The 26,344-nt window shown below is 39.1% G+C and overlaps 2 protein-coding genes across 2 annotated transcripts in view; one reads left to right on the top strand and one right to left on the bottom strand.

The window, feature by feature from the left end:
* LOC145468676 (protein sidekick-1-like) overlaps window positions 1-20,215 on the bottom strand; it is a 43,279-nt gene extending 23,064 nt beyond the window's left edge. Inside the window, exons 1-6 of the mRNA XM_081452386.1 lie at window positions 19,521-20,215; window positions 7,380-7,664; window positions 6,249-6,557; window positions 5,089-5,403; window positions 4,836-4,903; window positions 262-490 (exon numbers count right to left, since the gene is read on the bottom strand). Coding sequence (XP_081308512.1) covers window positions 262-490; window positions 4,836-4,903; window positions 5,089-5,403; window positions 6,249-6,557; window positions 7,380-7,664; window positions 19,521-19,716 — 1,402 coding nt within the window. The 5' untranslated portion in view covers window positions 19,717-20,215. The remainder of the gene's footprint in view (window positions 1-261; window positions 491-4,835; window positions 4,904-5,088; window positions 5,404-6,248; window positions 6,558-7,379; window positions 7,665-19,520) is intronic.
* LOC145467403 (uncharacterized) lies at window positions 781-3,413 on the top strand. Its single transcript, XM_081450961.1, has 2 exons — window positions 781-3,290; window positions 3,331-3,413. The coding sequence occupies exon 1, from the start codon at window positions 1,666-1,668 to the stop codon at window positions 2,653-2,655; it is 990 nt and encodes a 329-aa protein (XP_081307087.1). The 5' UTR covers window positions 781-1,665; the 3' UTR covers window positions 2,656-3,290; window positions 3,331-3,413.
* Window positions 20,216-26,344: the final 6,129 nt, after the last annotated feature.

Genomic DNA, 26,344 nt, shown 5'->3' on the forward strand with positions numbered 1-26,344 from the left:
AAACCAATCAAATTGATTCACCTAGTCTTTGAAATATATACCAATCAGCGCTTGAGATTTAAACCTTGATTGTAATTTAAAGCTAAAAACAAGAACTGTAGCACAGTTCATGAGTTGCTGTTGCCGCTATCCATGATATAACTACGAGATTCTGATTGACTGAGTCAGCATGCCAATCAAAATTGGCTTGCCTTAGCAGATTTCACTTTCAAGATTACTGTATGTGTGATATAACAAAATATCAAAATCAGATAAACTTACTATCTTCATCTGTCCTTTTCTCCAAGACTGAGCTCTTTTGACTGACCCCCTTGCTGTTGAAAGCTTGCATAGCAAACTCATACGAGGTGAACTCCTTTAAGGATGATATCTCGTACGAAGTGGTTTCTTTTCCATCAACGGTTCTATTTGCCAATGTTGGATTACTTTTTATGTTGTACAAAACGTAATAACCCAAGATTTCTCCTTTGGCTTGATCTCTCGTCAGCACCTAAATAATGACCATTGATAACAATATATCACTCAAAGTTACCAAATTTTGCAATACGGACCACTAAGATGGACTGACCGCTCACGAATTAATTTCGCCTTTAAAAGTGTATCCTTTTAATATTACAACAAAGAAATCAGTTTGGGTTTAAGTAGAACTTTTTTTCCCTTAATATTTGGCGGACAATTTAAGTTAAACTTTCACGAAGGCAACCTGAAAAACGAAAATACACTGTAAATCCTTAACTTTGGTGCACACGTTTTCCGTGAATAGATAGTGGAACACATTAGTTTATAGTAAATGGTCTGAACTCAGGAGTATCAGTAGTTCGTATAGCGTGTTGAGGCGGTTCTGTCTCATCAGCGAGACTTATTAGAATCTGCCAAGGATAACATCAGAAGCAGAATTCCTTCCACGGTACAATCGGCCTCTATACCTGACAATAACTTGACAAAAGACGAACAACAAGCACTGAAACGACTGAAAAACGACAACAACATTGTCATACTACCAGCCGACAAAGGACGTGTCACTGTTGTTATGGACAAGACTGACTACTTCGACAAAATGGACGCACTTGTTAACGACAAACAAACTTACGAAGAACTTAAACGCGACCCGACGCCAGCACTTCAACGTAAACTTAACAGCAAAATACTTACGCTTAAAAAGACTGACGCTATTGACACTCAACGCTGCTATCGACTGAGGTGCTCAGTACCTCAACCACCGAAACTTTACGGACTACCGAAACTGCACAAACTTGGTATACCGATGCGACCTATAGTGTCATTCTGTGGGTCCCTTTCGTATCAACTGTCTAAATACTTGACGACCATACTGCAACCCCTTACTGACAAATCAAGACGCAAACTACAATCTACGGAGAACTTTATTGACGCTATTAAGACAGTACAGATACCTGACGACTACGAGCTTGTGTCTTTTGATGTGAAATCGCTGTTCACCAGTATTCCACTTCAATTGGCATTACAGTGTACCGAGACCGCTATACAACAATCTACCGTTAAGCTACCGTTACCGACAGAAGACATCATGGACTTAATGAACCTTTGCCTTACATCGACTTACTTTCAGGACAACGGTAAACACTACAAACAGTTGCATGGAAGAGCCATGGGGTCGCCTGTTTCTGTTGTGTCGCAGAAATTGTGATGCAACACGTGGAGGAACGCGCCCTTGCAACTTGCCGAAAAACGATCCCGCTTTGGTTACGCTACGTTGACGACACCTTTACCGCCGTTCACAAAGACGAAATTGACGATTTTCACGACCACCTAAACGAACAGAACGCCGACATCCACTTTACTAAAGAGATCGAAGGAAATGGAAAACTTCCTTTTCTAGACTGTTTGGTAAGCTGCGACAACAACGAACTACGAACGACAGTGTACAGAAAACCGACGCATACCGACAGATTACTTGACGAATCATCCTACAACCCGACTTCACACAAAGCCACGACTATAAAGACTTCGACGAGACGAGCGCAACTAGTTTGTGACACACCGGACAGCTTACGTGACGAAAACAGATACCTTGAACGTGTTTTTCACAAAAACAACTACAACGCTGACTTTATTAGACGAAACATTTACCGACCTACTGAAGCTGACGCTACGAACAGGAACCCTACACCTGTTACTACAGTGACTATACCTTACATTAAAGGCACTTCTGAGACCATCTCACGGATCCTACAGCCCTACAACATTCTTGTAGCCCACAAACCTACAACTACGTTACGACACTTACTGACCAACGTGAAAGACAGAGACGAACCTAACAACAGACAGGGAGCAGTTTACAAGATCAAATGCTCCGACTGCCAGGCTTCCTACATTGGTGAGACTGGCAGAAACCTTAACACGAGACTGACTGAACACAAACGAGCCACGAGAAATGGTGATGCCAACAATCACATTGCTGTACATCATCAACTGACAAACCACAACATTGGCTGGGACTCTGCTCAGTGCTTAACCTACGGTACAAACTATTTTCAACAATTGACTCTGGAAAGCTGGTACACTAACCTAGAACAAACGCCTCTTAACAGATGTCAACAACTACCGGCGCCTTGCAAACGACTTATCCATGACGGAAACGAAACCGACAAACGGACTTCTAATAGACCGACTTAACAATACACGGACCAAAAACCGACCTATGGACGGATCGAAACCCACCAATGACTGATGACAAACTTTACACGAGTCTTTCAGCCAATACCGTCATGGCTATACTGACCAATCACGTTCAACGAACCACACTTATAACATCATCGACTGACAAAAACTATTCACTTGACGCTGAAGATGACTTCCGCTCAGGTTGTCGAAACGTCAGTCACCAACAACAGTTCTTCTCAGAACTACACTCACCCGGACGATCACACTATACGAACATTAGTTTATCATAAACGATCCATTAAAATAATTACTTTAGAGAACTACTGTACACTGTTTTGTCGCATTGGAGAATATTGGTTTCGTTTAAGTTTATGGAGCTCGCCTACATATGTCTTTCAGGATGATTTGTCTAGGAACGTTGTTTATTCCGGTAATTCCAGAACGCATGAACGTGTGCAGATGCCTTCAATGCGCCAGCGCAAAAAAATGTGCTTTGAACAGCGGGCATTAGCAAACAAGGTTAAACCCACAGCCAGGTACTATGATTCTAATCCTTTCCGATTACATGTAAAATACCTTCCTATCAGTATGCAATCTGTCATGGTTGTAACATAAAGGTGATTCCTCAGAAATAGAAATTGGCGAAAGTTTGTTTTTTTAAGCTTTCTCTCAACGTTCCCGACCAAGCACTGTTTCGGAAAATACAATAAAAAGGATAGGTCACCATGCTCGCAAAAGAGATATGACGGGCCAATCTCACCCAATTTATGCCTAATCATGGGCGTTATTTAATCGGTTTACGTTCCATTTTCGGTAGCGGAAAATATTTCATAAAAAGACTCGATAACTGGAAAGTCTCGATCATATGGAACAATGTAATATACAATTTCTGGAACATTCACACAGTTTTAAACAACTCAAAACGTTTCTGGAGACATTGCTTTCAAGGTCATAATTTGCATCCTCAAGTAACGGTTTTGTGCACGCTTTTGGCTGTATGTTTTTTTCCTTCCGAACAATTTAAAAAAAAAAAAAAAGTTTCTCTTGAAGATGATAAATTGCAGGTCGCAATTACGTAATAAAGAATATAGGTCACCCAGCTCGTTTAAGAGAAAATGAGGATTTATTTCGCTGTTGGGCTTAGCTTAAGGAGATCTCTTGATGTTGTGTACTGTATTGAGAGAAAAGAACGAGAAAAAACATGGCAACACAAACAGTGGTTTCTGTAATAAACACATACACCAATAGCAGTCTTTAATATTGCATGATGGATCTCATGCTGAGGTTTGTTTGGGTTCTGTGCTGGCTTCATATCAGTACAGGTCAGTGGATTCAAGCAATCCTTGTCAATCACATTAGGAGTAGGAAAGTGCATTCAATGTCTGGGTTTTTTGTTTGACTTGTGAAGTGATAAGTCTGAGATTGCAAGATGCCATTTGAAACACTGGTGTACATGTAATGTGAATTTGCTGTCCATGAGGGAACATAATGGCTTGGATTGTGGAGCAGTAATTCATTACTCACACAGCAAAATAGTGCCTACATTTTCTATGCTCCTTAACTTGAAAGAAGCCTTTATTCTTTCAAACAGCTAAATATTTGGGTCAACCTAATTTATTTTTGTTCTTATTGAGGGTCTACTGTCTTAAGTGAGACTCCACAGAAATAGTTTTCTCCATAACTACTCTTTAAATGGTAAGGGTCGGTGAAAACATTGATAAAGTCGGACCTAAACACTGTAAAGTAAACTTAATTATGGGAAACTACATGTACACAGGCACACAAGATAAATCAAATCAGTGGAATCCCTATTTCTTGAACCCTTAGTCTTTTAAACCTCCCGATAACTCGAACCAAAAGTCGATTCCCCTCCTCAGTCAAAAGCTGTAATTTTACCCCTGATTCCTCAAACTCTCTGATTTTTCGAACCAATTTTCTTTTCCCTTAGAGGTTCAAAAAATCCGGATTCCACTGTATATCCTATATTAATGATGTTCTTTAGTAATGCCATCATTAATTGACCACTGAGTTCGCGGTTTGCTCAAGATGGCTGGATGTTGGCCTCAACCTTTTTTGTGTGAATGTGGACCTCAACTGTATTTCAGTAGGGAAACAAGCAAAAAAGGCTAACTTGAGACCCAGTCATCCTACTTGACCTTATGCTTAGTGCTATAAATGTATCATTATAATACCTGCCAAGAGACATTAACGGCAGTGGAATTGACAACAGTCACATCAAAGATTGGAGCAGTACTTGGAACTGTAAAAAGGAATTACACCACACCTTTAGTAATCAGTGACAAATGTTTGAATTGATTCACCTCATCATTAAAATATCTAGGAATCATGCAGTGCCTGCGCATTTTAAGGGTGAAAGGTAGAACTTGTATAAAATTATTACAAACGTTAAATGAACGTTGAAACTGCATTGTGTATATCGAGCACCTTCTTCATCTGTGGTAGTATTCACTACAGGGCTCCCATCACTAATGCCAACTATGTTTCTTGCAAACACTTGAAAGTAGTATGGTGTCCAAGGTGAGAGGTTTCCAAGAGAAGCGCTTGTGCTGGACACCACACAGGAACTATCTGACAGGGATCCTTGACAGACAACATCTACAAACTCTTCATTATCTAGACTTCTCTTCATTGTGTAGTTCTGAATTGCACTGTTCCCATCAAAACCAGCAATCCAGGAAATATTCACTACTCGTGAGCTCTTTGAGACAACTACCACATTCACTGGTGGGTTTGGTTCCACTGTAAAGTTAATTAATATAAACACGTTTCAACAACAGTCCATGTACAATCAGAGTTCAACAGGTAACTATAGATTGACAAAGACTACATGTACATGTAAGCGGACCAAGTGAAAAAAAAAATAGTGTTTGATTAATTGAAGCACTATGAATCAGAATAAGCCTAATCAAGGAGGCTATATTCCTCCTGGCTATTAAACTGAACAAACAAATGAAACCAGTTTTAAGGGAGCAGGGATGGCGCAGTGGCAAGAGCATTTACCTGCCAAAAATGTGGCCCAAGTTAAATTCCGGCTCCGTGCCATAACTGAGTTGAGTTTGTTGTTGGTTCTCGCCTTGCTCCGATGGATTTTCTCCGGGTTCTCCGGTTTTCCTCTCTCCACAAAAACCAACACTCCAAATTCCAATTAGACCAGGATAGAGGACTGGCATGAAAACCAGCTAAGGCTGATGTGACTTCCTATCTAAATATTTGTTTATTTATTTATTTTTATTTGTTTTGTTTTTCAGTTTTACCAATGATATAAATTGAGAAATGCTAAATACAGTTTCATTAGATCCTGGCTGATTCTTCTCTTTCCTGTGAATTTCCTTCTGAGGGGTCAGATCTCTAAGGCCACTGAAAATTAATGGTGTAAAACAAAAAAAAAAGGAAATGCAGATGGCCAATTTAAAAAAAGTTAAGAGGGTTCTCGAATTTAGGAAGAACCATAAAAGCAAGGAGTGTTAAAAGCAACACAGAAACTGGAAATACCATCTAATTTTAAGTACAAGTTGCTTCTGCATAGTTATACTGACAGAAGTTATAAACCCACATCAATATAATACAGTTATAGCAAAACACACCTTGAATAACAACTGATGTTGTATCTGATGAGTTACCAACATCATTAATAACAAGACAGGCGTAATTCCCAGCATCTTGTGGTGTAGTTGCATTTATTAGCAGCTGTACTTGGCTTTCATTAAAAAATGGAATATCCACTTGTGAGTCTTTAATCTCCACACTAGCATTTCTTGCTATCGCAGTTCCATTTTTTTCCCACTGCACTTCAGACAATGGTGGCAAAGCATTATACTGACATGTCAGCAGTAACTGTCTTCCTTTAATCACAAACTGTACTTGAACACCAATAATCGTCACTTCTGGTACAACTGCAATTGTGAAATTGTTTCAGTTATTTGCAAAATTGTTTCAGATGATCAAAAATAATAGAAAGTGAAATGAAGTCAAAATATTAAATGAAGGGAATGAGGTGATCTACTGCATCTTAAAGCCTATCTGGCCGGGCCAACTGGGCAACTGGGACAGATAAATACATTTGCTGAAATTATTAATAACTCATCAGTCATGAGCCAAGATTAAAACATGTACAAGGAACAATATGTACTTTGAAATGTTTTCTTTAAACAGTTTTCTTTGTTTGTACGAGAGATTTTAAGACCCATTCCAATGGTGACACTGAAAAGAGCACATCACCTTCAACCCTTGTAAAATTGCGATCACAGCCTATTTTCCTTCAAGTTGGGGTGACATTTCCACAAAATTGTTGAACTGAAGGTTCCACCATTCCAACAAAGTAAAATGTCAGTCCACATAATCTGTTTGTACATCGTAATAAAAAAAATAAAAACACCAGGAAGTGATTTGCACTATATATGTATTCATGCACTAATTGGTTGGTTCTAGAAATCTCACTCATTCCTGACCATTTCTGACACATCAAACCCTCATATAAGATTACAGAACATAAACATTCCTCAAACTACTCTTTACTCATTCTCAGTGGCAGCAACACTGAGAATTATCAATGATGTTGTTGGTTTTGTTCTTGTGTTGTAGTTAGCCTTAAAATATGCATAGAAGTGACATTAACCAGGCTGTGATCTTGGTTGATAGAAACATGATGTGTATAGCACCAGTAGATGAAGTAATCAATTGAGTATCAGGTGAAAACAACACAATTAAGCACTCACAATGTACTGTCAGTGTTCCTGGATAAGAAGTAACATTATTTATACTGTTATTTGCCACACATCTGTACAGCCCTTGATCTGCTTGGTCAACACTGACTATTGTCAAAGTTGAATTATTTCCTGTAAAAGAGACATTTATCCTCTGATCTGCTCTATTTACTGCTTCTCCATCTTTTGTCCATCTCACGTCTGGTAAAGGATTTCCATAAACTTGGCATTGCAATTTAACATTCTGACCCTCTATCACCGTTGAATTCTCTGGATTGCTGATGAATTCAGGTTGAACTAGAAAAAAGCATCCAAATGACTTAGATGTGTAAATGTTCTTTGTTATAATTATATGCTACATGATCAAAATATACATGTGTGAAGCTCTTCTATATCACACTATAAAATAAGTGATGTCATATACAACGTAATAACACTTGTTCTAAAAGAATTTCTTATTGGCAAAAGCAATTCTAATATTGCTAATCACATGGAAATTTCGGATACCATTTTGAGCTAATTACAAAGAAACATAATATTTTTCACACTTTTTTAACAGAGGGTGTCTGGCAATAGTTTCCAGCACTTTTCCAACAGCTACAGTATACCGACCTACCACTCTTTATCAAGTAATGCAACAATATTGGTATCACACAAATGCCCAGCCATTGGTGAACCAATAGTGGTGATCTTTCCAGCATAATAACATAACCATAGCCACAGTACAACATGTTACATCTGTTTAATTAAAATGGGGTTCATTATACCGAGGTTCTGTTCAATAAATTTTACTCTGAATAACTATGGCCTGATTGTTTGTTAATATACGACCCACACAGCACTGTGTGCTATTTCCTGAAAAAACTATAAGAAATCAAAGGCCTCACACAACCACAACTTCAAACAATCACAAGTACATCCAAATTTTATTTTGTCATCCTGTTTTCTTTATTGTTTGATTTATCAATCACAAGTACATCGGATTTCTATTTTGTCATCTTGTTTTCTATATTGTGTGATTCATTGCTTCCTTCGAATAAATCTTTGGTTGATCTTACTTGGTTTCTCTGGAATTTACTCAATTGCTGTGCATTCCAGAGTATTTCAAGCTCCTGGGTTTGCTCTTACTCTAAACTACACAAGGCTTCGATCCTGGAAAGTCAAATCAGATTCCTAGATTTTTCTTATGTTATGGTAGTATTTAGTTTTTCGGGACTTCAGTATTTTCAACCCTTTATCAAAAGGGTTTCCTAAAAGAGATTGAAACGCAGTTCTGAATTACATATCTTCCATTCAGGAACGTTTACACGGCTGATTTAAGACAATTTTGGCTTAAATCTGTTGTTTATTGCTTTATTTCTACTGATATATCAGAGGAATCAAAAACCAGTCAGCGAGAATAAATTCTGGGTAATTCGCGTATTGCTTCAAAGTTTAGACTATGCCCTCATGCTGGCCTGTGTGTAGGCTACTCTGATGATAAAAGTAAAATGTAAAGTAAACAAAATGCAAGCGTTACACTTGCAGTAGTATTACGAATGCAGTTTGATCTGACCTGAAGTCCTGATCTGACCCATGGTGGTATATATATCTAAGCAAATTCGCAAACACTGCCCGCTAGGTTTTTGCCTGGATTCGCCCGAATCCAGGCTAAGCTAGCGACCTTAAACCCAGGGGGAACTCCGTCAAGGCTAGGCTGGGCACATGGCCCAATGACTGGCCTATCTGCTGGTGGCTTGCTGGGGGCCAGCTGTCAAAAGCAGGGGGGAAGGGAGGATGTCTTTCACTGACACCTCCAACTAGCTAGAACTTGAGTTTTCAGTGTTAAATAAGCTTGATGTTGACTGTGTTTCTGGGTATTTTACCCAGTTGTTTGACCTTGTTTGAGGCTTCTGTGTTGACATGGCACCCTGCTGGAGTGGTCCATGCCACATGCATGCGTGATTGGCCAATCTCCTAGCCAGGGGGGTGGTCAGAGGACTTCTAGCCGCTGGGACTGTCTTTGAGTCGATGCGGGCATGTTTTTGCGAATTCGGTTAGATATACAGTGAGATATTGATCCCGAACCTAACAATTAATTTTTGTGAGTTATACCCCTTTTTGCTTATTCGCAGAAAATGGGCTTTAGAGGTTACTTGTTAATCCACTCATCGTCATCTTTAGATTTTTCTGCGTAACTGAACGTTTTAAGCCTGTTATTTGTTGTCAAGCAAGCGAGTTGCATGAACAGAGGGCTTGGGCACTAACAAAATAAAATGCTATAACAGCCTGTCACAAATAGCTACAAATGCCGAATCAGGATCATAAATGTAAAATAAACGGAATACAAGTGTTACACTTCCATATCATTCCGTATCTGGCATGATGCCCTGATCTGACCCATGTTGATACATACATAAAGTTAGATATTGATCATAATATTAACAATTAATTTTTGTGATTTATACCCGTTCGTTTATTTGCAGAAAATATGCATTAGTTGTTAGTTTTTAATCCGCTCATTGTGATCTTTAGATTTGTCTGCGGGACAAAAACCCATCACTTGAACGTTTCAGCCTGTCATTTGTTGCCAAAATTGATTAAATTGCGGGTGAGTTGTGTGCATCGTGGGCTCGGACACAAAACAAAACAATAAAAACAGTACGTCACAAATGCCAATCACACATGCTAGTCCCCATTGGAAAAACGAATACTGGTAGATAGTGTCTTGAATCTGTACAGCGTGGTTGCCTCTCGTACAGTAAATTCAATGGTTTATGCCTGTCTTTCAAAAAACAAAATTGATTGTAGCCCAAGAGTTTCCACAACTGCCCTTCACAGGAATCTTACATGTACATAAGGAATGCAAAGAACGGTTTACACAGGAATTTCTTACACAGGAATTTAACGATGGCCAACATATACCTTATATCCATGTGACGTGGACACGAGGCAAAAAAGGTCTGGTATACAGTACCGCTCAAAAGTAAGTTACCACCTCTCGTCTCGTTTCTCGCGAGACGAGTCTCGTTTCTCTCGAGACGTTTCTCGTTTCTCTCGAGAATCACTGAAGCGTTTAGTATGGCGTATATTACGCGTAAGAAACCGGTTACGGGTAACGATTGCCGCTCTGCAGTTCGTTGTCAAATCGATGGGACCGTCCAACATAAAATATGCATCGATCGTTTGCTCGATTCATATCGAACAAAGGTAATATCGAACATCGAACGTAACTACAAGTAGAGTTACATGCGTTTCAATTCGTACGATCACGGGGGCAAAGAGTTGATTTTGCGAATCTTGCTCACTCTGAATGATTCAGTTACCTACATTTGCTCGCTCTGCAATAACCGCTAACTCAAACAAACATTTAATTTTGCATAGGAGAAAAACGTTCCGGCTTTCGGCATGCGCCAGCGAGTCAATTGTGAATGGGAGTCATGAAAGCGTCACGGAAATTGTTGAAAAAATGATATCTCCGGTTCTATTTGGCATAAATCGTTCATTCAAACGCTGAAATACGATATCTTTGAAGACAGGAGTTTTTATCAAGGTTTCTGAGATGCGCCGTAAACATTACATGTAGTTTTAAATTTTTCTGCCAGCGCGAGTTTTGTCTAGCGGCACGCGTCGACAAGTCGACAACATACAGTAATGAACTTTTATCGTTCTCCAAAACGTCAAGGCAAACACTAAAAATATATTTCCAGTTCTATTTGGCATAAATCGTTTATTCAAACGGCAAAATACTATATCTTTGAAGACAGGAGTTTCTAATAATGTTTATGTGATGCGACGTTTACAGTAACTCAATGTTTTTGCAAGGGAAAGTTCTGTCTAGCGGCAGTCGATTTAATACGCAAATGAAGTTTGTTTTGCAAAGCGTCGCGGCAACAACATCGCCGGTTCTATTTAATATAAATCGTTTTTTTCCAATGGCACAATACACTCTCTTTAATAGATAGAATTTTTGTTGCTCGACAACGAAGATCTCGAGCGGTATGTGAATAAACATTTTATATATCGGTCGATACAGCGGTCTAGGCCTTCCATAAGATACATGATCCGACTTCTGAACACTGAAACACACTTTTATTACCACATTTGCACATAACTATTATTATCATTGGCCAGCTAGTCTAAGAGTCGTGATCTTTTCTAAATTACATTCATGACAACAGAAACTTTCTCTTCGAACGGCAATACTGTACTTGAGCGCGCTCAAATCCACGAAACTATGTTGTTATCTCTCAATCTTTCTTATATGAACTTGAACACGTGAGAATCTCCGATTTTAAGACTGATGAATAAAAAGTTAGTCGAGGTTTCATGATCAAAACGTGGTTTAGCATTTTTACGAGTATGAATAAAAAGTTAGTCGAGGTTTCATGATCAAAGCGTGGTTTAACATGTTTAAGAGTATGAATAAAAAGTTAGTTGAGGTTTCATGATCAAAGCGTGGTTTAGCATGTTTACGTCAAGTCGGATTTCATGTGCAAAGCGAGCGTTCACAAGTTCGAATAAATTAGTTATTCGAATGTAAAGTGAAGTGAAGTATGATCAAAGCGTGGCGTGCTCGCAACTTTTGAATAAAAAGTTCGAGGCTTACATGTATGTGCAAAGCGTGTGTTCGCAAGTTTGAATATTAAATTATTCGACGGAACACTTAGCGTCGTTTCGTATGTTCGCAATCTTTGGATAAAAAGTTCGTCGAGTTTCCCGACAAATCAGTTGGGAGCGATAGTTGGCAAAACATAGGCGGCGCTGCTGTGTTGACTTGGTGATCTCGATCGCTGCTTTAACTTCCCACACGTAGATCGGGTGACAAAACTCCACAACTTTTATCGTGAATGTATTTACAAAAACTAAACGTTAAGCAAGTCTGGCTGGAATAAAAAAAGGTTTGGCCGATGTATATGAAACAATACTGGACGCTTGAGAATTTATAATAAACACATGGTACACACGCATTGCTGATGAGAATGAAAATCGTGTCTACCACGCTAATCGATACGATACGATACAGACGTCTTATTAACAAAACAGGTTTCGAATACCGACGAATGCGTAGCATTGGTACTTCCAGTGCACTCGCGAGAAACGAGACTCGTCTCGTTTCTCTCGAGACGAGTCTCGCGAGAAACGAGACGCGTCTCGCGAGACGGTGGTAACTTACTTTTGAGCGGTACTGTAAGGGCCATATCGCAAAAATGGTACAGCCCTAGCTACAAGTTAATGACAAAAACAATCAAGTTTCTTTTCTTCAAATGAGCAATGAAAGTGAACATTCTGGTAGTGAGTTTTACTTCTCATTATTTGTTACAGTATTAATACTGTGCAACTAAAGGGACAGAGTAATTTCAGTCGCTCGATATGAAATGAGACAGGAGTCTTGCACTGTTAAATGAGGCCCCTTCTGTCACACAGAGCCTGATCTAATTTAGCTGTTCTGCATGACACCTCGTTAGCAGTCAAATGATACAGCCTTATCATAAATGTTTTGTTAAATGGAAATCAAGCCAAATGTGGTCGCCAAAAAGTATCAATAAGATTTTTCCTTCACAGCAAAACACAAAAATGCGTAGTTTTTGAAGATATTTCTTTGCATGAAAATATTCCTACTCCTGAACGATCGTAAGAGTCAGACTCCAAGTGTGAAGGCATAGAAGAACACGTAGCTTACAATTTAGTTGAAATTGAGTTTTCGTCAAATAGATTTCGGACCCTGCAAGCAGTAACGAACTGACTCAGTTGGACATCTGTTAGCTGACTGTTGGTTTCTACATCTACGTCAACATTTATTAAGTCAGAAGAAACTACAGCTGTATATGCAGTTATCACGCTAACTTTTACATAAAAATTGTAAAGTAGTGCCAGTTAACATCTATTGTAATAGAAAACTAAAAAAATATGTAAATTAAACAACAACAATAATAATAATGATAAAAATAAATAAGTAATTGTTCAATTTGGACTTAAAAATTTGTAAATATTCTGAGGTTACAACATCAGAGAGGCGACTATTCCATTCCCTGACTGTTCTGTTGGCGAACTGACTTGGTTGACAGACAGCTGACAGTGTAGAGCAATGTTTCTTTAATACATGTATTAGCTACAAACACTTTGAAACTGCGGGCACCATAATGGGAAACTATCCATGAGATAATAATGCGCTAACTACAAATAAAATAACCCAAACTTATGCTTACAAGGAAGTATTACGAATTCCATCAGTTGCAATGTTTAATTTTGATTAGTTACATGTAGAAACATATAAACAACAGCAAAATATCGACTGGATCTATCGGTTTTAAAAAAGAAATGACATAATGACAGCTGTGTAATTGAAGCTACGACAATCACAGACGAATCGAGAAGTGTCGGGCTTCGGAGAGAAGTATTTTACGGAGAATGCGACCACAGAAGGCGATGAAAGTTCCGATTAATGCTCGTTTATTTCTGCACAACGTATGTTGACTCTCGTAAACTGAAAATAATGATTGTATAACTAAATAAACTAATGTGAACGTACAAAGGCAAAAATTACACTAACTATAACCGAAAATAAGGTATAAATAAAGAAACTAAAACGATTTTAAAGGTTAAACTTGCATGCTGAATTCATATTTGGGGGTGGAACCCGCTAGTTACATAACAACAATACTACAAGAAAATACATGTTCCGCACGAAAAACGACAGAAAAATCTAACAAAATATGCAAGGTATAAATGCTGAACAATAATTTCTCACAGCTAGGGACCAATACACTTGAAATAAATGCACGAAATCCTAGCATTTGCCACGCTGGAATGCTCCTAACCTAAACACGTGGTCCCTCGATAAACTTACTAAAAGCTTAAGAGTCACTGACTGGAAATATCGAGAATGGCTGGCCAGGTTGGAAAAATCGAAAATCCTGAAACTTTGCCTAAAGAACACTTTTAGGGAGCCACTTTCGAAAATATTATTCCGATTTTCTTAGAATTTAAAGTCTTCGAGAAATTCGCAAAAAACGAAAATATAGCTTTTTGCCTCATTAAATATGCAAGAAATATCTGGAAAATTGACAAAGTTCTCGGTATTCGCATTGAAACAATTTACAAAACTAGAACTCGGGGTAAACTTAGCATAAGAGCTTTACTTTTCTTCTTTCTAACAATAGGAAGTTTTAAATTTTTCAAGCATTTTGAAGGATTCCGTCGGCCGTTGAAGAATTGCCTTCTAAAGCCCCTATGAAAACGGCAAAAATTGCGTAGTTTTACGGGCTTAAAACACATCTTGGTATGTCCGATATGGAACTAAAACAAGTACTGTGCAAAAGAGTGTTGCTTCTACTATAATAATCTGGAAAAAAATTTCTGGGCAATCGAGGTTCACACAGGTAAAATGCAAAAGTTCGCGACAGTCTCTTCTCAAATTTGCATAATGCGGTATGTTCAGAGAACTGTATTGTTGAGCACTCTAGTCTGTTTTTGTTCCATTTGTGGGCCTTGCTTTGTGGGAAATATACAAAAAGAGAGTTGATCCATGTCGTTATTACAACATTGTTTCATTATTTCACGCAAGGTACATAAAACTACAGACAAAGCCCAAAATATAAGTTCAAAGACGCTACATGTATTACGTGACTGGCGTCACGTCATATTTATTTTCAGTTAGCTCCAATTGGAATTACTAGATTATTGAGGTTTAGACACTTGCTTATTTAATATAAAGTTTTCAATATGCTTAGTTTATCCCATGTTCTAGTCTTGTAAATTGTTTCAATGCGAATATCGAGAACTTCGACTCAAGCGCGGCAGTAGCACGACGTTTGACTGACGATGCATTCACTCAGTTCGGCAGGCTGAATTAAAGTCGGCGCGAATACTTATAGCACGGCAGGCCTAATGCCGTTCCGCAGAAGGAGGAAAAGAAGACGAAAAAAGTCTGGTTGACTACAGAATTACCAAGAATTCACAAAGCTACAACCTCGTACCAAATCTGTAGGAAGCTTTTCATGTTTACATAGTTTTAACCTTTCCGCTGCGTGCACTTCCTTCCCACACACCGGGAGGCTTGTGTAGAAGCGCAGGTCAGTCAGTACTAAGGCCGTGATATATCATAGAGGGCTCAGAAAGATGTATCAAGCTCACAATACCTTCAAAATATATTGCTGTAAATGCACTAAAAGTACCTGTCATTTTATAGTTCATCCACTAGGTTGATTTTCTTAAGAACTACACCATGGAGAATGTCAAAAATACCATTTCCGAGCCCCTAGACTTGAAAAGGTTTTTTTGGGGGAGGTTGCCCCTAGACCCCTCTACAAACTTGCGCCGGCACCGCTCGTTTTCAAGCCCCGCACCTTCCCCCCCCCCCCCCCCCTCTTTCTTTCACTTGAAAAAAGACTCCGCCGTCCCTGTGAATTAATATCCTGCTGCATCAGCTGCAGTTGCTTTCTAGCATTTAAAAAGGTCTTCAACAAAGCAAACTTCTTCTGATCTTCTGCGCGAATGAATTAAATTCGACGTTTGAACTAGGCCGAATTCCAACCGAGATCAGATCGCAGGACAGACATCAAGCAGTCTTACTCTATTTTTCAAGAAAACCTGCTTCCTTGGTCTAGCTGGATCACGTTAATAAAACCTCTTCGTTTCATTTAGTGCTTCTAATTAATCCGTTTCCCATGAAGATCAAAATAGACACACAATGGTTAAAAAATACTTTAAAAGACCAGTCTCCTTTCGAATATTTGCAGACTAATTGAGTGTATATAAACGGGAAAGACAAACCCTGCTATGTCTCTATTATAAGCAAGTGTCTAAGGCCCACTTCAGACGTCGTGCTTTTGCCGTGCCGAACTAAATTCAAGAATTACGTTTGACAAAAGCACGGCAGAAGCACGGCGTCTGAATCAAACTTTTGAATTAAGTTCGGCAAGCAATTAAGTTCGACAAGCTCTGCCGTGCTACACGACTCTGGCACGGCAGTGACTCAAACGTCGTGCTTCTGCCGCGCTAAACAAAATTCATAAATTATATTTATGTATTTTGGGGAGATTGCGTTCCCACGGGGAGTTAGGAGCAGAATTGTTACGAGGCATCAGTATATCCCGAATTTGGTTCGACTGTGGCACGACGTCTGAATGAGAGTTGTTTTCCTGCCGTGCTACAGTCAAACCTACTTGTATTTAGTTCGGCACGACAGAAGCACGACGTCTAAACTGGGCCTAAACTTCAATAATCTAGTAATTCCAATTGGAGCTAACTGAAAATAAATATTACGTGACACCAGTCACGTAATACATGTAGCATCTTTGAACTTATATTTTGGGCTTTGTCTGTAGTTTTATGTACCTTGCGTGAAATAATGAAACAATGTTGTAATAACGACATGGATCAACTCTCTTTTTGTATATTTCCCACAAAGCAAGACCCACAAATGGAACAAAAACAGACTAGAGTGCTCAACAATACAGTTCTTTGAACATACCGCATTATGCAAATTTGAGAAGAGACTGTCGCGAACTTTTGCATTTTACCTGTGTGAACCTCGATTGCCCAGAAATTTTTTCCATATTATTATAGTAGAAGCAACACTCTTTTGCACAGTACTTGTTTTAGTTCCATATCGGACATACCAAGATGCGTTTTAAGCCCGTAAAACTACGCAATTTTTGCCGTTTTCATAGGGGCTTTAGAAGGCAATTCTTCAACGGCCGACGGAATCCTTCAAAATGCTTGAAAAATTTAAAACTTCCTATTGTTAGAAAGAAGAAAAGTAAAGCTCTTATGCTAAGTTTACCCCGAGTTCTAGTTTTGTAAATTGTTTCAATGCGAATACCGAGAACTTTGTCAATTTTCCAGATATTTCTTGCATATTTAATGAGGCAAAAAGCTATATTTTCGTTTTTTGCGAATTTCTCGAAGACTTTAAATTCTAAGAAAATCGGAATAATATTTTCGAAAGTGGCTCCCTAAAAGTGTTCTTTAGGCAAAGTTTCAGGATTTTCGATTTTTCCAACCTGGCCAGCCATTCTCGATATTTCCAGTCAGTGACTCTTAATAATCGATGAAAAGCGAACCTAATGGAATATAACTAAAATAAACAAAACATTAAAACACTTACATATCTTTTCCGCGCAGTAATGCCTCTAGCTGGCTTATAAAGGTCCTTAAAATTCGACGATGATTCCTACAACAACATAACACCGACGATCCTCTAACAGAAGTGCGACAACTAAGCAAGAACGTGACATGTCCCAAGAGTCATAGCGTGGCGAAATAGATAAATGAAAGAAAAACAAAAGAAGCACCGGAAATGAAAGGAAAACTAAATACAAAACCGTTGTCACAGTGATATGTGTATCCCCGTGATATGTGTATCCCCGCACACATAACACTAGTGATATGTGTATCCCCTCCAAAATGGCGACCAGTGATATGTGTATCCCCCACTCCCCTCCCCTCTACTTTAAAAAGCAATATCCTCCTTGAAAGCGCTCTCGTCGTCCGGTCGCTTACTGGACGAACGACTAACCCAAACAGGCTTAAAACACAAATCTCAATTTTTGTAGTTGAAAAAGTTTACGTATCTGCTGCTGGAATTGTGTTCTTGATCCTAACTGGTTTTCTGCGAGCAGGATGTAATGAATTTAAAGTTGAACACCAAATGGATCTAGGTATATTTCAATTTGAGTTTCACGACACCGGATTTCTAGGACGATGTTAATTGCGCGGTGCATTCCCACCCTTCGAGTAACGCATATTCTCCACTGTTCATCGCCTTGTTTGCATCTGAATTAATCGTGGAGTGAAACACATATCACTGCTTCGACCCGCTCGCCATAAAATGATTAGTGGCACTCGTGTATCCCCTGCACCCGCTTTTCAGTTCGACTTCTTGTAAGATATGTTGTCTCAAGCTGTATACATTGCTATACTGCGAATATTGCTAGCACGTTTCATAATATTCGACGTTTATTCTTCGGCAGTTAACCTAGATAACGGCTGTCTTCAGGGGATACACATATCACTGCGCCATGTAATAATTAGTGATATGTGTATCCCCTGCATGCGGTCGGCGACGGTGTACAACCGACGTCAGTGAAACTCCAGAAATCCCAAGCTATGAATAAATGCCGGGTGTGAATATTTCTAGCAAGCCAGTTTTGACAATGCAAATGTTATGGGCAATTTTTCTTCTTGGGTAGAAAGCCAATATAACAGCTGTGTCCATGGGGATACACATATCACTAGTTCATGAAATAATCAGTGATATGTGTATCCCTTATTATCCCGTGCACGCGTGCACGCGTTTTTGGTGGAATTATCGAGTTTCAAACTTCAGTGAACCCAAGCCGTGTAAAAACGTCGGGTGCTAATATTGCCTGCAGTTTTGGCAAGGTTGATGCGCTATATTATAACAGTTGTGTTTCTGGGGATACACATATCACTGCGCCATGAAATAATTAGTGATATGTGTATCCCCTGCACGCGATTTCAGTTTAGATATTTAGACATTCGAGTTGCAAACTCCGCAAAACTCAACCTGGGTATAAACGTCGTAGCGAGTAAGCAGCCAGCACGTTTCGGGCCATTTTCTTCGATCAGGTAGATAGCCAATCTAACGGCTGTGTTTAGGGGATACACACTGAGATCACTGCGCCATGAAATAATTAGTGATATGTGTATCCGCTGTTCGAAGTTTTAGTCTGATATACAATCGCGTCGGTTGGAACTCAACCAAACTCAAGAAATCCTAATCTGCTCCGTTGGGCGCGGATTCATTTCTGGTTTCTTCTACTCTTTACAGCGCTCGTTGGAACCTCGCAACCGAGTCGCTATTTTGTTCGTTGAATGCCCAGGCGCGTATCAGTGTTTTGTGTATCCCCACGGGGGATACACATATCACTAGTGATATGTGTGCGGGGATACACATATCACGGGGATACACATATCACTGTGACAGGGGCAACTAATAAGCAACACGTTTATCAGTTTCTATTTTGGCGGTTCTGGTTCGAAGCCATTTTTTTAGTACGTGAAAACAGAAGTATGTAATATCGAAAAATCGATCTTGAACAACCGGCTGAAGCAATCTACATGTATCGTTCTACATGTACGTATAGCAAGGTAACTTTCTTTCAGAAGATGTGGAGCGCTTGTTTTCAAATACGAAATATTTGTTACCTTCTTGAGCGGACGAATAGGATACCAACAACAAGAAGAATGGAACCCAGCGGAGAAGAAGTTGTCTGGAGGTGCTAGTTTTGACAAGAAGTTCGTCCATATCTTGGAAGCATAGTATGGTTAAACGAGAGAAGTTAAGGCCGATTTCAGTGCAGCGTATAGATCCGGGTTTTTGAAACATGATTCGGCCGTACATGATTCGCCCGTCATGATTCGACCATAATCACGTGATTCTGACAAGAAGCACCTGTACGTGGTATGGAAAATGGAGGATAGTTGCGAGATCGTGGAAACGGACAGCAAAACTCTTCCATAATAAGCGGGAGGCAGAGCCTGCGTTATGTACAAATAAAGGATGATAAAGCAGAAGGTGTCCCTACGAACTGCTTTCTACCAGATGAAGAACCTTGAGCGTTTGGTAAAAGGCAATTCGAGGTTCGGCGGTAGAACTGATATTTCTCGCGGTTGTCGATGTCATAGCCGACAAAATATAATTTGTGAACAAAAGCTCGCTGAGGCTCGCATTCTGTCACTAACAGGCCCGATAGGAGACGATGGTGTGTTAGCAGCGTCGCTGGAATTTTGGAACACCGATTACGCCAGAAGAATGGCAAAAAGTACGGCCACCACAAAGTTACCCTGCGACTGGCACAAAAAGGGTATTTAAAATAGCAACATTTGACTAAAGAAACACATTCTGCTAGTATTTTTCGATGGCTAATTATATTTTCTTTTGATGTATATTCTTGTTGAATGTTTTTTTTTTCTATTTACATTATATCGCTCTAATTATTTACACTATTTCAATTACAATATCTAAACGACTTACATTACTAACAAATACAGTTAAACGACTTACACAACTAAGAAATACAGTGACGACAAGGGGCAAAGAAAAAAAGAAGAAAAATAGCTAGTTATTATTACAGCTTGAGGTTGTAGTATAGAAAAAAAAAAACAGACCAAAGGCATGTGGTACATTAAAGGTAAAATGAGTTATGCATCTGACAGGAGATTAGGAATAGACTAATGGGTAGGAGAGAGATACCGATAGGGATAGAAGATATAATCTGAAATATTAATTAAATCCTCATATATCCTGTAAGAGGTTTCCATTTCTTTGTGTCTCCACTTTTTGTTTCTATTTCATACCTTGATTTTAGTGTGCATATGAAATGCGTGAGATTTGGATGATCATCCTTTGTTTTAGCGAGCCATATGTGATATCGTGTTAGGAGAAAGCAGTAATTGATAAGAAGCGCAAATTGAAAGATATCTGGCCTCAGACCCAAATCAGTAATATTTGTCAAAGCATAATCTCTAGGGAGGAAATTTAAGTTTTTCAGCCATTCAGTAAGTTTATTCCAAAAGTGAGATGTTTGGCGACATGACCAAAAAAGGATGAATTATTGATTGTTGAATTTTTAGCATCATGAATATTAGTTTATATTGCCAAGCGTAGATTAAATTTGCATCGCTTCGGCGGAGCAAATATTCAATATGTGTTCAATATTCTTTTCTTTCAAGTTTCAACACAACGAGTCGAGAATGTGTCACGCCTTCCTGTCAAGAAATGTTTGCACTCATTATTGCAAGCGACAATTTCTGTCATCGCATGCACGTGTGCTAGTGTTCATTTTCGTCTCCTGTGATGAATTCAGTGAAAATACCGCTGAATCTAATCGCTGTTAAGAGGCTGTCTCTGTAAGAACCGACCACTGATTTTACATCAAAAATTCGATTTTTTTCATAAGCTGGGATTTCGAAGCCCTTACCTAGTCAATCACTTGATTAAAAATTCTATTTGAATTTTTCTGGGATTGATTGAAGTTTGGTCCGCTCGACACAAGTTGCGTGCCTGCCGAAACCGGAAAAATAGGACATATTGCCGGCGCTCTAAAAAAATTAACAGTCGCTCAAAAGTCCCAGTTCTTTTTTTCAACTATAGATATATCATAGCATTTTGTTTAGCCATGTTGCAATTATAATTCAATGTTGTTCCTTCAACGGTTAAAAGAAGATTTTCTACCAGTTAAATCGATTTTTGAACCTAACACGAAAATCGCTGTACTTTGAAGGCCCGTTTTAAAAATGTGGCACCTGTTTGAAACTGCTAAACTACATGAATAGAAAGTATAAATGTCCCTTAATTTAAGACAGCAATAAAATTTGTCTGCCCAGTAGGTTTCCAAAACTAACGACCGCTTAAAGTTCAGGATATTTTGAAAATATTCCAGTGAGTAACTAACATACTCGCCTTACGTAAATCTCTTACCTGGCTTCAAGATTGAAGTTTTGGTCCTTTGTAGCGATCCTTGAAACCCAACTGTTCCCAACAGGTGTTTTAGGTCCCAATCTGATGTGATACTTAAGGGAAGATTGGGAATTACAACACCTGTTGTAAACACAAAATGGCCGTAATATATATCAATCCTTCCTTGGATTCCCGGATCACCGTTTACTGTTCATACATGTATGTGTGCCGAGAGTTGTCCGAAAGAGTGCTTCTACAAACCTTTCAAGAGGACTCTAAATGATTAAACCGGCTTCGAGGTTAACAATGGTTAGTAATCAGACAAAGAACATCGAATTATGTGACCGTCACGCTCGACACAGATGAGGAACGTATAAATGTACCTTGTATACAAACCTACAGCTGGAAGGAAAAGCTGGCAGTCTTAATGCTACCTAGGTTTCAAGGATCGCTACAAAGGACCAAAACTTTAATTTTGAAGCCAGGTAAGCCTCCCGTGTTGTGTGAGTACCGTTATTGTGGCCAAAGTCAAGAGAAAGCAACAGCAATGAAATGTCTTGCGTTCGGAAAAGTCTGTAATAACTGCAAGAAAGAAAACCATTTTGCCGCGAAATGTGCAGCAGAAAAGAATCATCGCAAGAAGAAAACAAATATTGGCCGGAAGTCACGAGGAAAATTTGTCAATCAGCTGAAAGAAAGTAAAGATAAAATCCTGGTAGTCTCTCACACTCAAGAAAAAGTTAACATCTTTACACTGGTACTTCAATCCAAAGTCCTGACTACAATGAACGTCGCAGATAAGCTAATTAAAATGCTCATCGACTCCGGGGCACCTTTAAAGGTGTTGCCCATCAAGTTTCTTTCCGAGGGATCGAACCTCAGGAGTCAAAATCGTAAATGGTGACTTCACCCCGCTGCATTGATTGGAAACAGCCCAAGAAATAAAGCTTTTGACTGGACAAAGTGAGAACATTCTAAGCTTCGAGGATGACACCTCCCGACTGGCACGAGAGACAAACTTCTGAAGAGCAAGGAGGGACCCACAGCTACAAGAATCGAGAATCTTACAAGAATCTCATGCAAATAATCATGATTCGCTAGAGATTCAAAGTCTGTTAAGACATCTAGGAAGAACTTTCTGTATTCCTGATTTACGACTGCAGATTCACGACTGGCCATGAAGTCAACACTTCTTATATAGCTTCAGGGCCCTTAAACAGCGACTTATAACAAAACCAAAGCATTTTCTTTAGGTGTCCATCAATGGAAATATGTGTTTTAGGTATTGGCAGTTAAAAGGGGGTTTTTCGAAGAGAAAATTATCAAAATCGTTTGTGATGACTTTTAATTAATCCATACTGGATTGATTCAGCATGGATTCAAAGTTTAACGAGGAACTTGTCGAATTTAGCCTGTATTGCTCTTCTGCTGTTTGGTTTATTGAAGAGACTTGGTCACCCCTTGCAGGAAATTTTAAAATTACGCGTGCCACGCTTGCAAAGTAGGGTCACTCTCTTTCCACAAACACTCAATCTCGTTTTCTTCCACAATACCCTACAATGTAAATGACAGTCTCAAAACGTTCTCCGTGTAAAACATGTCCAATTTGTTTAAAACCCTTGATTGCCACTCATCCGCAAACACTCAACGAAAAATTAGGATTTTGTCTCGTGAAGGATTGAATGTCCCTAATGTCATCTGTATTATGAAGCCCATTGGTCACCTGTCACATGGCATTTCCAGTTTTTTATGTCTAACCAGCGTGTTTCTAGCACGGATCAGTTTCTCGCATATTTTACTGATGCACACGGATATCTGTACAGTTTCCATCTAATAATAGCCATGGGGTGTCTTGAGTCATGAGGTGACTAAATTTCAGTAGTTTGCACAAACAACGTTTACATAGAAAGGTCGAGCAAGCATTTAAGTGGCACGCATGGTGGAACTAGTGAGAGCCGCGGTGGCCTCATGGGGAAGACTTTAAAATGAATAAATCTCATGCCAATGTGGTAAGCTTTGATGAGAACGTGATTTATTCGTCGATCTTAATAAACTTATACGAGCGAAACGAACAATTTTTAATGAACGAAACAGCTATTGATCATGAAAACAGGACAAACATCGGCACCATTATATAATATTGTAATTTCATTTTAAAATTTAGCAACATCTAAATCTGAAGTTGGCGGGTCTGGCCAGCCGAAATATTGTTTTAAATATGCTACGTTGTGTCAGCCTTGCAGTAGTCTTTGACTTATTATCATTTTACCTTTCAAGTTTGGCTGATTAGATCTCCTGTGAGATCTAACGTTCAATAAAGCAGGATTTTCGTTCACGGCTTTGCAGTTTATAGCACGTCAGTTTTTTTTCTGTGTTGAGTTGTCTACGTTCAACCGTCATCGAGTTAAGTTTAGATTAAAGTGGTGTTCTCTATACTTGTCTTGCGACGGTTTATTTTAGTACATTGATCTGATCTGTGAGTGGGATGTCAAATGCACATAAACTTGGAAAGAGATTCCCAAATACTTGATTTTAATGAGCTTAAATGATTTTTACCCTGTCTTTTGTTTACATTTTTGCTTCCTGATTGAAAAGATAACAAGGGGAAACAAACCCCCTGTGAGCTTGTTGGAACACCTATTTATGGGTTGACAGATTTTTTGGATCAACACTGAAATGCTTGCAAAAGAGGGTACTTATTTTGATGTATTTTACGTGCAATATATAAAGAGACAAGCGGTTCCAAATTGGAAAAGAAGTGCTGTCTCATAAGAAACCTTACCTATAGCCTTGAATGAGCTGCAATGAGAAAGGTCTGTAAGCTCGTGCGAAAAGAAAAAAAAGTTCTTGAATACATGCTAATTTTCCAAGCAGGCAGACAAACATCAACATCAAGATCTGGGTGGGGGGAGTACTCTATAATTTTTTGGGTAGGAGGGTCCTCTGTGACCCAACAACCCTTTACCAGTCCATGTTCAGCTGCTATGTTACTACCCTAGCTATTGTGGACGTATGTGTTTGTAATACCGGTATGTGTACATGTGCAACAAAAGCCAACAAAAACGCCTACACTTTGTAAGGTAAGTGCGACCTTGCGTGGTACGAACACGGCTTGTTTTAACAGCCTTTAATAATGCACGAAGTGTGTACCAGGCTTCAGATAATTGGCGAAACACTGACCTTAACGTTTATTTGTATTGGCCAGATTTTTTAGCCCTACCACTTTAAAATGGTCTCCGCGGTCCCTGTCTTTATGACCGAGGAGAAGAAAACCATCTCTAATTTCAGTGGCTAAAGCCTGGTTCACAATTGTGAGATAAGCAGTGAATAAGCATAAGCGGCAGCACAAGAAAATGGAAAATGCTTCTTTGCCTTGTGCTTAATTATGCTTGATCTTATTTCAATAGTGTTGTGCTTATCTCACAAGTGTGTGCCAGGCTTTAGGGTCTCGATATATCTGGAACCGACTATCAATTACATGTACCGCCGCAAATCCTTTATCAATATTCAATATGGTCTAGATATGTCTATATTCAAGAACTTAAAGAGGCCAAATTAACACAACCGAACGTACTGTAAATCTTTTTCGACAGTGTCTACACTACTTCGAGATCAGACACAAATAACCTCAAGTACTTTTAACACACAAATAACAACAAATAATAACAATTATAATCCATCAAATATTTTCGCTCGCGCGCAATTGGTCTAAACACGTCACGTGACCGAATATTCCTCAGCTGAAAATGGGGAATATCCGAGAATATTCCACAATTTTCACTAAAACTGCGCGTGTTGCGGGAAAGATTTGAAGGATAATAAACGCAATAGCCTCCATTTTAAGCGAAAATATCCTCGGATATTTGCCCTTGGACATTATCTGTTCCTCGAAGCTCACAGTTTTCCTTGAGCTAAGCTCTCGGAAAACTGTTCGCCTCTCGGAACAGATAATGTCCGCGGACAAATATCCTAGGATATTTTCGCGCCAAACGGAAGCCATTGTTTAAATACTTTTAACATTATTTTGTGAGTGGTCGAGTTCTCGTGCTATGGTTTCCTTTTACTTCCCTTCTTCTTTACGTCGTTTGTTCTCAGCACACGAAGCAGGGGGCAATTGATATATCTTCGTACTCATCGTAACAACTCTCATGAGTTTGGCAATGAAACTCGGCCCGAGGTTGGCTTCACATACCCTTCGTAAGTAGCCTGAAAATTTACATTTAATGGCTGGTAATGGACTCCATGATCGATCTCCTGGTAAGTGTCCTCCTGTTGTGGACCAACGTTATCATAATGAGTTACCAGGCCAGAACGTACGACATCAACAGCTTCACAAGTAGACTGCCCTTCAGTTTCTAACTCGTTAAGAGTAGTGTTGTAGTAACTTGGTTCTGTGGATGGTTTACTATAAGGAGACAGCTCTAAGATTTCTTGCGTGGAACCTTGTTGAGGATTCCTTGAAACTGACTTTGTCTCTGCTAGAATATGAAAGAACCAGAAAAAAAAAGAGCAGCGTGTTTTTCTATGCTGCATTTTATTTCGTTTTGAATTATCATTGGTAGTAATTGTT

Source organism: Orbicella franksi, chromosome 14 (genome assembly GCF_964199315.1).
Source record: "Orbicella franksi chromosome 14, jaOrbFran1.1, whole genome shotgun sequence".
NCBI classification, from domain to species: domain Eukaryota; kingdom Metazoa; phylum Cnidaria; class Anthozoa; order Scleractinia; family Merulinidae; genus Orbicella; species Orbicella franksi.